The sequence below is a fragment of the Xiphias gladius genome, chromosome 14 (assembly GCF_016859285.1).
Source record: "Xiphias gladius isolate SHS-SW01 ecotype Sanya breed wild chromosome 14, ASM1685928v1, whole genome shotgun sequence".
Classification (NCBI taxonomy): Eukaryota; Metazoa; Chordata; class Actinopteri; order Istiophoriformes; family Xiphiidae; genus Xiphias; species Xiphias gladius.
In genome coordinates this window covers 9,006,905-9,023,247 of record NC_053413.1, presented here as the reverse complement: position 1 = coordinate 9,023,247, position 16,343 = coordinate 9,006,905, and the positions used below count along the sequence as shown (strand labels likewise).

General features: G+C 45.1%; 2 protein-coding genes across 6 annotated transcripts; one reads left to right on the top strand and one right to left on the bottom strand.

The window, feature by feature from the left end:
- Nucleotides 1-425: 425 nt before the first annotated feature.
- On the top strand, nucleotides 426-6,591 carry fzr1b (fizzy/cell division cycle 20 related 1b). Of its 3 annotated transcripts, none has more exons than XM_040143876.1 (14): nucleotides 426-540; nucleotides 1,025-1,204; nucleotides 1,468-1,569; nucleotides 1,701-1,764; nucleotides 1,887-2,014; nucleotides 2,866-2,948; nucleotides 3,049-3,232; nucleotides 3,433-3,498; nucleotides 3,615-3,717; nucleotides 4,012-4,193; nucleotides 4,370-4,603; nucleotides 4,913-5,017; nucleotides 5,421-5,513; nucleotides 5,895-6,591. In XM_040143876.1, the coding sequence occupies exons 2-14, from the start codon at nucleotides 1,127-1,129 to the stop codon at nucleotides 5,934-5,936; spliced, it is 1,464 nt and encodes a 487-aa protein (XP_039999810.1). In that variant the 5' UTR covers nucleotides 426-540; nucleotides 1,025-1,126; the 3' UTR covers nucleotides 5,937-6,591. The 3 variants fall into 3 exon arrangements, with proteins under 3 accessions (XP_039999810.1, XP_039999809.1, XP_039999811.1); XM_040143875.1 differs by lacking the exon at nucleotides 426-540 and adding an exon at nucleotides 558-932; XM_040143877.1 differs by lacking the exon at nucleotides 426-540 and adding an exon at nucleotides 561-675.
- Nucleotides 6,592-6,602: 11 nt separating this feature from the next.
- On the bottom strand, nucleotides 6,603-16,276 carry LOC120799037 (importin-13-like). Of its 3 annotated transcripts, XM_040143873.1 has the most exons (22): nucleotides 16,065-16,276; nucleotides 15,791-15,917; nucleotides 15,025-15,150; nucleotides 14,229-14,869; nucleotides 14,000-14,140; nucleotides 13,763-13,904; nucleotides 13,484-13,650; nucleotides 12,901-13,021; nucleotides 12,629-12,776; nucleotides 12,308-12,489; nucleotides 12,153-12,179; nucleotides 11,893-12,027; nucleotides 10,600-10,746; nucleotides 10,199-10,279; nucleotides 9,923-10,060; nucleotides 9,714-9,810; nucleotides 9,589-9,641; nucleotides 9,433-9,499; nucleotides 8,553-8,611; nucleotides 8,354-8,443; nucleotides 7,985-8,166; nucleotides 6,603-6,986 (listed from the first exon to the last, which is right to left on the bottom strand). In XM_040143873.1, exons 2-22 carry the CDS (start codon nucleotides 15,857-15,859, stop codon nucleotides 6,893-6,895), a joined length of 2,907 nt encoding a protein of 968 aa, XP_039999807.1. In that variant the 5' UTR covers nucleotides 15,860-15,917; nucleotides 16,065-16,276; the 3' UTR covers nucleotides 6,603-6,892. The 3 variants fall into 3 exon arrangements, 2 of the variants coding, with proteins under 2 accessions (XP_039999807.1, XP_039999808.1); XM_040143874.1 differs by lacking the exon at nucleotides 16,065-16,276 and having other exon boundaries at nucleotides 15,791-16,037; XR_005708776.1 differs by lacking the exons at nucleotides 6,603-6,986; nucleotides 8,553-8,611 and having other exon boundaries at nucleotides 8,058-8,166.
- Between the last annotated feature and the right edge of the window lie 67 nt (nucleotides 16,277-16,343).

Genomic DNA, 16,343 nt, shown 5'->3' with positions numbered 1-16,343 from the left:
ACATTAGATGAAAATATGGAATGACCATTCAGCATTGTTACCGCACCACAATGCGGAAACACTTCACGTTTTGTGTCTCGTACGGGCCCCGCGTGAACGAGTGTGTGAAATATACATTCTGAAACACGTGATCAGTGTAAAATCACGTAGACAGCCAGGCCAATCGTTAGAGTTCAAGAAGTGTCAAGCTGAAAAAAGTGCGAAGTAAAAATGTTTATTAATGGGGCCATGCAGAACGTTAAGCCTCACACAGTGGATCTATGTTTTTATGTTATCTTGTTATCCTCAACACACGCATGTGTAATATTGAGGAAGCCTCTAGGCGCTTGCGAGCGACAGGATCTTCGCAGTGCAGCAGCGGGGCCGCGTGGCCACATGGGGGACAACCACGGCGCGGGGCATCAGCTGCACGGGGCGTGCGTCGCCAGTGGGCGTCGCTGTTGAGCGCCGCTCCGGCCGCACGGGAAGCAGCGGCCGACCGACGAATTTCTGCCACAGCTGACTCGGTCGCCATCTTTGTCGCGAACATAAACAACGCCAGTGAGTGTGCCGCTGTCCGGGCGGGGGCGGGGGCGGGGGGAGAGAAACGCGACGACAGCTTTCCCCGCCGCAGCGCCGATCTTTCCCAACCAAAGATGGCTGCGGCTGTGGTCACCTGAGCCGCCGTGTCAGTCGGTAAGAGAGCGTCGGTCAAAGCAGCGGGGCCGTCAGCTGACGGCGGCACCGATCGCGAACGGGTTGCCGTGTGCGCGAGCATGATGCCATGACAACGGCGCGGCGCACCGCGAAGCTGTCCAGCGGTTTTACTTCGATAGTGGCCCGCTTTTAGCCAGCAGCGAATGCGGACTTGATCTTTAAACCAAGCGGACGAGAACAGTAACGCAACCTGCATGCGCCGAAATCCGCAGACGCCAGGCTAACCGGGCCGTTGGGTATGTCTTCACCTAGCCAGGACAGCTGCCCGCGTCTCCGGACGCTCCGCACTGATTTCTGTTCTGAATTTCCGCCCCCCTGTATTTTGCAGAGATGGGGATCCTGTGCGGGCTTCCTCGCCGGGTCGGAGCGGAGGTTTAAAGGGGGCGGGGAGGGCAGCGGAGGGGCCTTGCTGCCCGTCAGCCCTGAAGAGATGGACCAAGAGTACGAGAGGCGGCTTCTCAGGCAGATCAACCACCAGAACCTGCCCACAGGGGCCCGCCTGTCAAAGGTTTGCTGGTGCACACGCCGCTCTTAAGACATGGGCTCAGTGTAACAGAAGCTGACCTGATGTGACATCAGGTCAGCTTCTGTGACGCAATTGACACCATTTGAGGGAAACTCTTCCAGTGTGGTGTGAACAGAGGTGTCCTGGGTCGTTTCAGGGGCCCCCTCAGAAGTATTGCCCTGGGCCATCTCTTAATCACGATGGTTATAACCCTGCTCTCGTTTCTATGGCTTCACTGTCTCTCTCTCTCTCTCTGACCCTCCCAGTGTGTAAGTGCCACCTGCAGTCCTGTCAGTGTGAAGTCCGGGGACCGCTTCATTCCCACCCGAGCTGGAAGCAACTGGAGCATCAACTTCCACTACGCTAATGTGAGCAGTTTATTATTTCGTCTGTTTTGTCAGGTGTTTTCTTGACTTGTCGCACTTTCCCCACTAAAACAGGTGCAGCTTGGTCGCCGGTGCCTTGATCACGGTTAAAGTACCTTCCCTTTTCTCCCCAGGAGAACTGCCGCTCTCCCAATCAGAACCATAAAGCAAAGGACGCCAGTTCAGATTCCAGCAAAGGTCAGAAATCCTCCTGGGACACTTTGACGTGAGGCTGTAGATTTCTTTAAGAACTGTAATCCGTTCTAATGTTTTGACTCTGGGGTCACATCTCTCCCCCTTCTGTGTTTCCACCAATGCAGACACTGTGGCGTATGCCGCCCTGTTGAGGAATGAGTTGCTGGGGGCAGGGATAGAGACCGTGCCGGACCCTCACACGGACGACCGGCGGCACACGGTCCTCTCTCAAGACTCTCATGGCCTTTTTAGGGTAAGAATCTATTCAGTTTCCAAAGGCATTTCTTTCCAGATATCTTTGAGACACGACTAAAATTGACATTATTACGAGGAAGTCGTCAATCTAAAAGTAATGATAGTAACACTGCGTAGTATGGAGATATGAATGGATTTCGGTGGGATGACAAAGATCTAATGTAAAAAAATGTTGCGTATCTATCCCTCTTAGACAATTTGACACGTCTTTATACATTGTCCCTGCTTTGAAAACGGGTAACCTTGCAACAATATCATCGACTGCTATTTGAAGCCGATTCAAAGCATTTCGCTTCATTCACAGAGTCATTTTGATGCAGCTCAGATTTGATACAGATTTATGTTTTTATTTGATCACCTGTGGTGACTGAATGAAAAAAGGAAACATCAGTATGTCCTCAATTCAAATTTTTTTTAAACTTTAAACATTTATTTTAATACGTGAACATTTTATACAACAACTCAACACATAAAACTACATTATAAAAATTCATTAACAATAGCAGTATAATCTGTCTAGCGCTTTCATTTGGTCGAGAGGTAAAGCTGCAAAATCTCCAACTGTATTTGTGTAAGTCACGCATCATAAACAACGAGAGGAATTAATAAAGAATCCTATAGAGGGCAGGTGCTCGACATTATGATTTAATACTAACAATTGTTATTAATTAGGACAGTATAAGGAAAAAAATGGGCATGATCTACCTTCAATTGCTATTAATCCTTTTGTACTGAATAAGTAAGAGAGGAAACTGCTAAAAAAAGAAAAGTCGTAAACACTGAAGTCGATCAGCTTTGCAGTCAGCAGCTTCTTACTGTGATTCTGCTTTGTTTGTGCATTCTCTGCAGTACACTGTCCACACTAAGAGAGTGCCTTTCGATAGCGATAATGAAGTCTCACCATACTCACTTTCTCCACTTAGTAACAAGAGGTACGGTATATCTCATTTACTGCCGACGGAACAGAACTGGTGCCTAAGCTTTCGTCTCACATTCCGGTTTGTAAACGTTTTCTTCTTGACATTCCTGCAGTCACAAGCTGCTCCGTTCCCCTCGTAAACCGGCCCGAAAGATCTCCAAGATCCCCTTCAAAGTGCTGGACGCCCCGGAGCTGCAGGATGACTTCTACCTCAACCTGGTAGACTGGTCAGCGGGCAACCTGCTCAGCGTCGGCCTGGGAGCCTGCGTCTACCTGTGGAGTGCCTGCACCAGCCAGGTCAGAGGAGGGCTTGAAGACATTCATTTACAGTTTTACGGTTTTATTGTGAAATTTCTCCTCTGTTAGCAATTGGGAAGGAATAAAGTTTGTGTGTGTGTGTCAGCTTCTACTGTTTCTACTTAAAATGGCTTTAGTATAATGTACCAAAGAGAAAAGTGAAAATGCTACATTTGTGTACTTTGTTTCTGTCTTAACAGGTGACAAGGTTATGTGACCTTTCAGTGGATGGAGACTCTGTTACATCAGTTTGTTGGAATGAGAGGGTGAGGTGCCAGAACTTAATCGACTGCTTGTTTATGTGCTATAAGTACCAGAATAAGGGTTTGTGGAATAAAAAATATACAAAAAATAAAACATTTGATTGCTCTGGTCCTATCAGGGAAGTCTAGTCGCCGTTGGAACCCACAAAGGTTACGTTCAGATCTGGGACGCGGCTGGAGGGAGGAAGCTGACCAGTCTGGAGGGTCACTCAGCCCGTGTAGGTCAGTCATAGCTGGAGTAAATTGGAATTACACACTGCTGGTGAAATAGTGTTTGAGTCTGCAAAAGGTAAAAAGGAGAATGTCCCAAAAGAACTTTGAAAAAGAATTTAGTATTGCCCCTCGACCACAGGCTTTCCAGCAGTTATTTTTTAATAAGTAACTGTCAATTCCATCATGTACTGCATATATTGTACCACCACGCCTTGTGTTATGTGTCATATAAGATACACCAGCTGGATTTTTGATAGTTACAGTGAAATATGAGACCCTCCCTTCTTACCCCGTGTGCCCAAGGTGCCCTGGCATGGAATGGGGAGCAGCTGTCGTCGGGAAGTCGGGACAGAGTGATCCTCCAGCGGGATGTCAGAACACCCCCTTCTGCTGAAAGGAGGCTGCAAGGTCACAGGCAAGAAGTGTGCGGTCTCAAATGGTCTCCTGACCACCAGCACCTCGCGTCCGGAGGCAACGACAACAAGGTGAGAGAAGCTTAACTTTTCCTTTTTTTTTTTTTTTTTTTTTCAGTGGCTTTTGAGTAAATGAATTGGTATTCAGTCTAGGTTCTGCTAGGGCAGCATCCTAGACTATTTTAAGGGATCTATGATAGTAAAATTGATTATCTTCAAGATTCTAGCTCCTGTTTTTTTCTGGCCAGTTGCTTGTGTGGAACAGCTCCAGCCTGCTCCCTGTGCAGCAGTACAGCGACCACCTGGCAGCGGTGAAGGCCATTGCCTGGTCGCCCCACCAACACGGGCTGCTGGCGTCGGGGGGCGGCACGGCCGACCGCTGCCTGCGCTTCTGGAACACTCTGACGGGTCAGGCGCTCCAGAGCACAGACACTGGCTCCCAGGTCTGCAACTTGGCATGGTCCAAACACGCCAATGAACTGGTGAGGAGGCACACACTCGCACACGCATTCACAAAGATGTACCACCCTGCGGATGCAGTCCTTGTGCGCAGATATTGGCCAGTTCTTAAGCAATTTCTGTGTCATTAAGAAGTTTCGGGACATTTTGCTACATTTTGACCAGTTAATATGCACTTGGTTTCCAGTTATTCAGCACTGGATGGACTAAAAATTAGTAGCATTTTTTAATATAATGCAGTTAGAGACAACACAACAGAATTCCAGACAAAGTAAAAATGTACGTTTTACTGTGTTTACATTTAGAGGAGTTAGTTATTTCTTTTTTCCCAGGTGAGCACTCACGGCTACTCTCAGAACCAGATCCTGGTGTGGAAGTATCCGTCACTTACACAGGTGGCCAAGTTGACAGGACATTCCTACAGAGTGCTGTATCTGGTACGACGACAGGTTTGAATGAATGGCTGTGCATGTTCAGGGTCCTAACGGGACGACCAACTCGTTGCTGCCTTTAGTGTCAGAAATGCATAGGATGCGTACACACGTTTTCCTACTGTTCAAACTGTAGACTGATCCAGTGGTAGAAGTAGTAGTCAGATGCTTTGCTAAAGTAAAAGTCCTGCATTTAAACTTTTGTTAAAGTACCAAAGTTTAATCCGAAAAAATGCATTTCAGATTAAAATGACAGGTTATACACCTACTGTTCATTTCACCAGTGGATTTCTTTCTTTGTCCGGTGAAGTCTAGCTTTTCCTCAGCACTTTGAACAACCATTACCCAACATACATGTTCAAACTTTTTCACCCCCTCACCAGTTTTTCCCTTTGTCCTCCCTTCTCAGGCTGTGTCACCAGATGGGGAGGCCATCGTTACAGGAGCCGGGGATGAGACACTACGTTTCTGGAACGTCTTCAGTAAGACACGCTGCACCAAGGTACAGTATATTTGTCATCTACAGTATGTACGGCTCTAATGTCTTTGTTGTTTGAGGTTACTGAATGATGTCTTGAAAGTTCTTGACGTTTGTCTAATTCCCGGCTCTCTGGAAACGCTGAGGGCCCTCTATTGATAAATCAACAGTTTGAAAGTTGACTTCACCCTGATTTTGTGACAAAATACGTAAATAACATATCCTATACTGTATAATCTCTAATTTGAAGTTCTTGAATTTGACCAAACAAGACCTTGAACGTCATGTAAAATTCCTTGAAATTAACGTTCACCTGACAGACAGAGGCAATTGTGGATTCAAGGACAATCTGACATACTTTAATGCTTCTGACAAATTTAAATATCTTTTTTTTTTTCCCCTCAGGAATCAAAGTCAGTGCTGAACCTCTTCACAAGAATACGATAGTGAACGGCCCTGGTCAGTACTGATTCAAGAGGAGCCTACTAAGCTGTGGTTGAACTGCACAGTTACCCATCAACACTCAGACTAGCCATTACACCCCTCTCATCTCAGCACCATTCTCAAAAGCCACCAATACGACGGCACTTCTTGACTCCACTTTTTCTACAGCCCCAACTTCAAACGACAACTGCCATCCCTCACAGTGATGTCACTGACTTAAAAAAAAAAAAAAAGAAAGAAAGAAAAATAAGCAGTCTATTGCCTGGACATGTTGTCTGCTCACAAAAGTTGGTCTTGTTTTCTTTTCTGTTGTGGAAGTGATGAAATTGTTTTACCATATATTAGCAGAAGTATACATCTACAAGAGTTTTAAGCTATCAAATGTAACAACGTCACATTTTTAAAAGGCTCTCCTTTGTAACAGAGAGAAGAAGAAGAAGCCTGGATTGGGTGGGGAGGGTTTCTATATTTTGATAATGTGTGAATGTGATATACAGGAGTGTACAGAAGAAGAAAAACAATAAATAAGTGAACACACACACAGAGTTGCTCATGCAGCTGCAAAGAAAGACCTGTTTATTGGTGTTTTGTCAGTTGTCCAAAAAATGGAGCGTTGGTTTTGTGTATCCATGCCTGGAGATAAGAAACGGGCACTGTGACACTTTTTCTCTCATTTTATCCTGCTTTGGAACTGACAGTGGTACTTTATGAAAAACATGTTGCACAGAGGTCCATTTATCCTCATAACAGCCCACTTATGTGTTTTTTGCTTTGGTTTAGTCCATGTATTACGGTTTTTCATAGTCCAGTGTCACCTGCCCAAGTCCAATTTGGCACTATTTGTCATGGAAACAGATTCAGACCATCTGTTTTTTTTGTTTTGTTTTTTAACTTTATTTTGACCTTTCTCAGTGACCCACTGAGGAAGGAAAACTCAGATGCAGCACTAGCAGCTCAGGCTAGTAATCTGAGTATCCAGACCCCTGCAGGCCTCGACAGAGCAGAGAAAACTCCTTCACAATCTCCTTAATGCGACGCTTGTTGGTTTGCTCCCTGGAAGAAAGACAGAGACAAAGAGAACAACATTTCTGACTGAGACAAATTAAATATTCCACAGATATATAGAGTTATAGTTTGAACAGCACCCAAGTCCTGGGATGGGGCTAATGATCTTAATTTTTTTTTTGTGTGTGTGAATTCAATAAATTTAATTCCCCAGTTAAGCCTGCAATTCATCATACGGACAAATTTTATTTCCATTGCCGACAGGCACAGCAGTGTCTGCCTCTACATTATCCAGTAATGTGGAGGGTTCACATATAACAGCTGTAAAATATGAGGGCACTTGAAATGGTACAGCATCTTTTATCACCACAAATGATAACATTCTTTTGCAATTTTACATTCCCATTTTTCAAATCTGCAACATCTGATTTTTTGACCACATGGGGGAAACAAGCTGTAAACACAACACTGACATTATTGCCTTTTAGGCTGAAATGTCACACTCGCTAGCAAATAGTTGTCTATTTACACATCCAGCAGTTACAGAGAAACATTAGCACTCATTTGGAGTCATGTGTCTGGACATCGTCCAGTATTCACTCTATGGAGCTCTGTTTTGCGTTCCACCAAGTTCTGTGGGAGTTATGTGGTTTTTGTAGCTGCTGAGTGCCCCAGTGTGTTCACCAGCTCCGTCTGCCGTTTGGTGCTGGGCAGGTAGTGCACAGTGGTTTTATTCGAGCTTTTTCACTGCAAACGGCTGCCTGCTGCAGCTGGAAAATTGGGATTTCTGAGAATAGTGAGATTGAACCAAAACAGTGAAGTTGGCCAGAAAACCAAAACAATGAGCTGAAAGACGCCAAAACGCACTGTAGCGCTCGAGGGGAACTGTAGAGTCAGGTGATAATTCTCTGTGGGTTCATCACTATGAGCAACCCCTTTTCACGTACAAGTACTCAGGTGATCCATTGTTAATAATAAAATATTGGGTATAGCGGCTTTAAAGTAGATAAATCACTTGCCTCTAATATTAATAGAAGAGCTTTTACCTTAGAAGCTGCTGACTGAAGGTGTGTTTCTGCTCCATGGAGACCTGGCCAGAGGGGAATCCTGGAGTCTGTAGTGTTTCTTTCAGCCACTGGGACAACAGAGCTGGACAGTGTCTGTTTAGACTCAGCAGCACCTCAGAGAAATGCTCTGTGAGACTGCGAGGAGACCCACCTCCAACCGCCTGAGACAGAAATAAAAACATACAGTATGCCACCACTTGAAGACAGTTTGGCGACAGTTTTAAATGAGACAAAATCCCAGGGAGGAAAAGCATTCACTGGATTGGAACTAAAAGCTAATAGTTCGAGTGGTTATTCTCCAATTCTCCATTTGTTTTCATATTATGCCCTGTCAAAAGCCTGGTTCACCTGGAGTATGGTCTCTGTCAGGAGCTTTCCATCCCTCTGCAACACTTCACCAAGGGATGGCATGTCTTTACACCGAGGCAACAGCTCTGTCTGCCAGGGACAGGGCAGAAATAACAAGAATCTATGAGCTGACCAACTGAATTTACACAAAAAAAATCGGGTGTAAAATGAAACCTTGCTCATTTCTGCCTTGACTTACAAAGAACAAACTGGCAGCTTTTACTGTGGGTGTCTCTGGAAACTTGAGCGATAGAATCCCTGGAGAAAACAGGATAATTTTTTTTTTTTTTTTTTTAAATGTTTGCTTCAGCTAATGAGTCACAGAAATGTGGCTGAATCAGGCAGAAATTCGAGGTCATGCAAAAGCGACAAAAGAACAACAAAAAATAGCTGTGAGAAAAGTTGACCCAGTATACAGGGGCAAGATAAAATAAGGAAGCCTTTGGCGTTATCTGGCTTTTTGCATGAATCGGTCATAAAATGTGATCTGATCTTCGTCTAAGTCACAAGTCTAGACAATCACAATGTGCTTAAGCTAATAACACAAGGAAGGAATTTTGGGACCTTTCTTCCTGAAAATCGTTTCACAGCATCCTTGTCAGGTTAAAGTCTGTCTACTGAGCTTCAGCTGGTGGGCACATACCTTTTTTTTAACCTTTTGTTTGAATGAAGTATTCACTGTGAATAAGAATAATGCAATGATCTGTGTGTTCTTAGTTTAAATAGATTGCGTTAGTTCATAATTGTAATGTAGATAGAGATCTGACCATGTTTTAAGACACATTCCTACATAAATGCAGATAATTCCAAAGCATTCAGTTACTTTTTTTTCACCCCTGTATATTAGAAAGACCCAAAATTGAACTTGACCAAAGAATGCATCACATCAAACATGCAAAAGGAGTAAAATCATGCAATACCATTCATTATAATCATTTTTGCAATTTACTGGTTGTCAAAAGGTTGAAATATTCAATAAATTCACTTTTTGTTTATACAATAACATTTTATTTATGTACAAATTTGTACATATCTGTGAGAATCACCAGTGAACAGTACAAGAATGTGATGATACTCACCACAGTAAAACAGAGCTTCTTTATCCAGCTGGTCAGACAGGTACAAATCAGGTTTCCGTTTAAGAATCTAATGGTCAAGAACACACAGGTACTGTAGATAGGAAGAGATTTCCTCTGATGAAGATGTGCATGAATGGACAAGTGCATTCGACCAACCTGAGCATGAAGGTGCATAAATGATTCTGCAATATCAGGATGTTCCCGCGGGCCTGCAAAACAAATGTAAGATGAGCAAGATGAAAGGCAATGCCTAGAAACAAGTAGAAATGTCCTTGCATTACCTTGTTGAAATAGAGTGAGTGTAGCAGAAGTCAACACTTCAGTGAGGCCTTTGATGTTAGAGATGTGATGTTCGTCTCCAGCAAATATGTGAACCATCTAAAAACAAAAAGAAAGAGAATGACATCTTGATCCCAAAAGCACGTTAAGAGCCTTCATTACAGCTGGAGGGATAAAGCTTTTATGCAGGCCCTGTTCTGTGGGGGCGTACCTGCTGTGCCAGGTCCAGTGCAGAGGCTTGAGGGAAGGTGCTGTAGATCTGCCCCAGCATCTCGCTCAGCTGGTCCACCATGGGCCCAAAATCATGTAGGAGGGTTCGAACCGATTTGTCAAATACCCCACACACTGCCTGAAGGGGCAAATGGAGCGCTACGAGTGAGTGTGAGTCAGTGAAGACACGCACAGGCAAATCATACATGCACACACGCACACGACATCATACGCATGCATAATTACATATTTATGCAAGCAGTAAAAGCCCTCCTACCTCTACTACCTCCGAGTCATCGAGCCACTTGCTGAGGATGGTCTGGATCAACGTGAACACTTGTTGTAGCACAACCACAACCTAAAAAAATCACATAAAAACGATTAAATGTATTTAATGGTATATGCAAATACATCATTTTCATATATTTGATATAAGTATGTTTGGATTCATTTCAGCATATTTAAACATTTAGCCTGTTCAGAAAGACTAATGCTCCGGGTCCATTCTGAAGGATGATAAACGAACCCCTGTATAACGAAACAACTAGGAAAACAGTTGAGGTAATCTAATGCTTGTTTTACGTTCCAGTACCAAAATACAGTAGCTGGTACGGTACATGATAATGGAGCTAGTTTCTATGACGGTTTTTGTATGCTGTTGTTTTGACCTGAACTCACTGGATTTTGTGTGGTCTGTGAGGGCGTGAGCCTGGGACTGGCTCCTCCCTCTAAGCCGTCTGCTTGCCTGTTGATGTCCAGAGTGGTAAAGAGATTGGACAGCATCCCCAGGATGTGGACAATGGACTGTTTACTAGTGGGGTTAGGCTGTAGAGGGAGACAAAGTGGCTGGGTTTGATGTGAGGCCTTGTAATGACAGCGAACCCTGATCTCCTCACTGACCGCCACCCTGGCTAAGGGGGTTGATTCGCTCATTAAAATGTATTTTATCTCCACTCTCACAACTGTGCACTGCATTATGTTGACCTACAGTGTATTTTGTGAGAACACAATTTTAACAGCTGAAGCAGTGTTGCTTAAAAGTGCCCTTATATTAAGTATACTTTTAACTGATAGAGAATTAGTGCAAAGTATATATTGAGCAAATTTTAAAATGTGATCAATTTTAAAGCTATTCCATTATCATTATTTATATTCAGTTCTATTCCCAGTATACTTGTATTTACACAACTTAATGTACACTTTAAATCTACTTATCATATACTATCTTGTACTGATTTGTAGTGTACTTATTTAAAGTGAAGTAGGTTCACTTATTAATAGGCTTAGTTTAACTGCACTTAACTACTTGAGTAGTAGTGTATTTACGGTATAATTTTTGAAAGTGTAATAACCAGCTTTTTAAAGCTAATCCATCAAAACTAATACTACTGATAAAATACTTACACAAACTCTTGGTGTACTGAAGAATACTTTATTAACTGTGATTATTTTACACTGCAAAGTGTGAATTTGATGCACACTTGCCAAGAACGCAACCAATAACAACTGAAGTCTTATTAATTATGCACTCAAATACTATTTTTCTGGAGTATTCTATTTAAAAGATACAGCTACAAATGTGTATTTCTTAAGGCCACTGAGTATACTTACTTATAGTATTTGAAACCCCTTTTTAATTGTACCTTTATTTAAGCTAGTCAAAGCATGCTTTTAAATAGTATACAGTATAACCTGTTTACTATTTTTAGGATACAGAAACATTTAAACCAAAATGTGAGGACAGTAGTGGGGTTGTTTGCTTATTGCCAGCACTGCGATGATGCAGAACTGCTCAGTTTGTGAGTTTTAAAACTCTTAATATATTTCTCGCCCTTAAATTGAGCACTAAAATAACAATAAAATATACAGTGTTTTATATACACAATATAACATAGTGTGCTTTACTGATTCTTGGGCACAAACGCATCTACTGAACTTATTTTTTCAGTTTTAAACTAACATGAGTGTTACCTCGTGTTGGGCCAGTGTATCCAGCCGCTGGACGTGAGGAGTGATGAGGGAGTGGAGTCTGCCCAGAATCTCGTCTACCGGCAAAGCAGACAGCAGGAAACCCAGGGCCTGCATCAGCCACATGCACTGGCTGCTCTGCACACAGACACACAGAAGCACACACCGTACACAACATACATGATGTCCTCGGAGAGACGGTCGGTGCATTCCTGCTTACAGCATAAGATGGGACTGGGAAACGCTGAAGGCTGTTTACTCACCTTATGGGTTTCTTTAACCAGTACATCCTACAGACAGAAACACAAGTGTCAGTACGTTTACAGAAACAGTAATCACGCTATGGTTAAAAATAAACGGAGCAACTTTAAAGATGATCATGATGATTTTCGGAATCACTTGAGGCGTTGTGTCTGACCTGTGACACAGTCAGGATGTCCTGCGCATAGGGGCCAAGGTCATGCCTACACTCCCGGCAGATCCTCTTCAGAGTAGATACACTGGACACAGACAGCTCTGGCTTCACAAGACCCTGGAGCACCATGGGCAATATGCCACCCAGCATCACCGGGTGGTCAGCCAGCCACTCAGCCAGGGATCCTGGGCAACAAGGAAAATGCAGTGAGGGCACGCGTCATGGAAACTGAACGTAAATGGCATGCATATCAAACATTATTATGAATGAATTGTAAGAGAAACGTGGAAAGGAAAAGAAAACCGGCGGTGTCTGGGTATGTACCTATGGTGTACATGACAGTGTCGGCCAGCATCACATTGCTGATGTTGATTCTGGGAATCAGACCAATAAGGCCGGGGATAACATCCGAGTAGTTCACATCTATGGTCTCAGCTATGGACTGGAAGCCAAATAACAGGGCCTCTGTGTCCTTGAGAAGGAGAAGATGTGACATCAGATCAAGAGAGGAGGAGGAGGAGGAAAGACGATCTAAAAGCGGCAGGTATAAAGACCTGCACAAGGTAAGAAAGGAATAGATCAGAGTTGTTAATTACCTGCCATCTTGCCGACTGTTGGGGGTCCATCAGCTGTCTGCCCAGCCGGTCGTAGAGGTTACTGAGCAGCTCTGCCCCCAGCATTTCGTACACATACATCAGAGTGTCAGAGATGTCTACCCTATAAAGCAACGTGGCCAAGGAAACATAGTTAAAGATGCAAACCAAAGCTCAATCTGTAGCTACCGCTTTTAGCCGCGTTGGCAGAAATGTGTCGACATCATGGAATCCGGTAGCGTTACAGACATTCACGTCTCCCTCGAGATGAATTGTAATCCCTTTGCTTGTCCTCTGACTTTTCATCTAGCAGGCCAAAACGAGCATTTAGCTTAGTCTTTTTTTCCCTACTACATAAATTGTATAGCCATACACCAAGGGAGGCTGAAATGTATTTGAGGACAGTTTTTTGGAAAGGAAATAAATGATTATTCCAAAGTAGTTCTGTGTGAGGATGTGTATAATATAAGGAGACAGAAAGCTGGCCTTTCTGTCCACTCAGATCCAAAGTCTTTATTTCTTGTGAGGGAGGACTACAAATCAATTTTAGGGCTTCTTAAAGGCTTCCATCTGTTTCCTGTCTTACCTGTAAATTCTGAACTGCTCCTTGTCATCAGAGGACCAGGACGTGTATTCCTCCTGGGAGGGATAGTGGGATTTATGTAGCAGCACGTCCACCAGTTGGTAGTAAACCGGCCTGTAAACCTGCAGGTAAACCGCCTGCTTCTCCTCCTCAAACGATAAGATGTCGTCCTGAACACGCAACAAGCAGATAGGAGCGAAAATGTGGCAAGCCCCATGTATAAATCCTTTGTCAGGCACGAGTTACACAAAAATACTCTTGGATGTTTAATATACACATTACCTGCAGAGTGTACCAGAAGGTGAGTGTGAGGGAGCTGGTGGTCTCACTGACTGGGTAATGACCAGGGATACCAGTACAGTACAGAATCATGTTGACCAACGCCAGATACTCCTGCCAGTGATCCACCTGTTCCAACAAAACCCTGTCATACACAAACACAGTGATACAGATTAAGAAATAAAAGCCATGTACAGAGGTTATTGGCTGTGAGTTGTGAGCGTGCGCGTCTGTGTGTACCTGGAGTGTGTTTCGCCCATAGCAACAGCGATACGGCAGATACCATGTGAGGTTTCCATGTCCCCACCCTGAGCCGCTGTCTTCAGCTGGTCATGAAGACCCAGCACCAGAGGCACCAGGTTCACCAGAGCATCGATGTACCTGCACACACATTTTCTGATTCACATACCTGAAAATTAACCTTATGACCTTATGACCTTATGACCGTGTGATGCGGCATGTTTCTCACCTCTGGCAGTCAGGCTGTGAGATGGCGTTCACGATCGTCTCCACAGCCGTGTCAAACAGCTCTGGATTGGACAGCGTGGCAAAACAGTCCTGGACCAGTTCATGACTCTCCCCTAGTGGCACATCCAGCCCCACCCAGCCGGACAGGCAGCGCAGCACCTTATCCTTCACCTGGTTCGATGAGTCCTGGCTTTGAAGGAGCTGACGCAGCATGGGACACACCACCGCCCACTCCCCAGCCAGGGCCTCTCTCAGCTGGGCACGGCGAGCCTGAGCCAGCCGGCCGCTCTGGAACTCCTCCGGTAGTACAGTGAGGAGCTCCAGCAGTGCGAGGCAGTGTGCGTGGGGGTCCTGAGAGGCCTCCGCACCAGAGCCACCCTCAGATTCAGGTTTCTGCGGTTGGAAAGCCCTCACCATGTCCGCCACCGGATGAGACCAAGCCTGGGGAATTAAGTTAAGAGCCATAGAAGCCAGGGCTACACACAGACGAGTCAGCACCATTTTGGGCCCCGAGGAGAAGTGCAAGATGTGAGAGAGGAGCTGCATCCTGAGGCCCTCATGCTGGTCTGTGGGGAGGTCGTTCCAGTGACGGGAGATCTTGGTGTGGAGGGTGCTGGCACCAAAAAACTGAACCTCTGGGAGCTGCAAAGAGACAGGCTCCGTTACGAAGATACTGTAACAGATGAACTAGCTGCTTTGAACTAAACATGGCCAAAACATTCATACTTTCCAGTTCGGAATAGCACTCTGTGGGGATCTTAACCACACAACACTGCTTAATGTCCTGTTCAACAGACCTTGTCAGGGCTGAGCAGAGCCCAGCAGAACTGCCATGCCTGTGCAGAGCCCTGGGCCTGGGTCAGCCACTTCTGGGCCACATTCTTACGCTCCATGTCTGGATCAAAGTAAAGCTGGTAGAGAGCCTGGAGGACGAGAGACAAGCAAAGGAAATGAGGACTCCTAAACGAAGGGTGGCAATGACAGGTTAGGACACTGGTCAATATTGATGAGGAGCATCAGAGTAGATTAATCAGCACTCCCACAGCAAGGACAACAAATACGCAAACCCCTGTTTCATCTTGTGCAACAGGCTGATGCCAGATCCCACAAGAGTTTATTTCAAAGTTAATTGCACAGCTGCATGTTCAACAAGCATCAATAATCATGCATACTGGATGACCAATTGTTTGAATGGAGTAAAAAAATGTGTAGTCATGGCAACTAATCCCAGGGCACATGGTGTTAGTTATTATTAGGACAGCATATGCTTATAGCTGGTATCATGTTACAAAAGGTCCAGCCTGTCTACTGTCCTTATGTTAAACTACAATTACAGTTTTTCTATCTGTAGAGACTGCTGATGTTTTACCATCACTTGAGTTATTGCATCAAATAATATTTGTCCGTATCAATGCGAGGTGATGCCGCAGCTCTTCTCAATCACAAGCCCATGGATTCAAATTAGCAGTAGTGTTTCAAGTGGTGTTACAGAAGTCGCATCTGCAGGCTCGACTCAGTAAACAGTCATTCGGTCAACCGGCTGATTACTGACGACTAACTCACCGATTCCACATTCTCCACCGTTAACTCCGACTCCGCCGGGCTGTCTCCCGGGTTGGCTGGAGGCTCCATCTGGCGCAACGCGAGGGTTTCTTCCTGCTGCCCCCGGAGATCCTTCAGAAATAAAAGCCTGATCGGTAGAAATAAGTCATTAGAGCGAGCTCTCGCCGTCCTCTAAAGTGTGCCAAAGCACGCTGACAGAGGACGCGGGCGGGTCATTCAGCTGCCGACACAGGACACATGTGGGCAGTGCGCTCAGGCGTGACGACATACTGACCTCCGCGGGCACCGAAAAGTTGTCGTCTCACGCCGGCCGCCAGCAGGACCCCGGCGCCCGTTCAACCGTCCGCTGCCCGAGCCGACTTCTTACAAACGTGCCCACGGCTCGGCGGCGTGTGTTCAGCGCCGCTGCGCTCCACGACGGGCGCTCCGGACGCAGACAACTGCGCCTCTGACGCACTGACATCTGATTGGAGCGGCGGAGCGAGAGCGGCTGCAAACCGATGCATGTCGGAGGAACAGATGAGGAGCGGAGGGGCTGTGAGTGTGTGTGTGT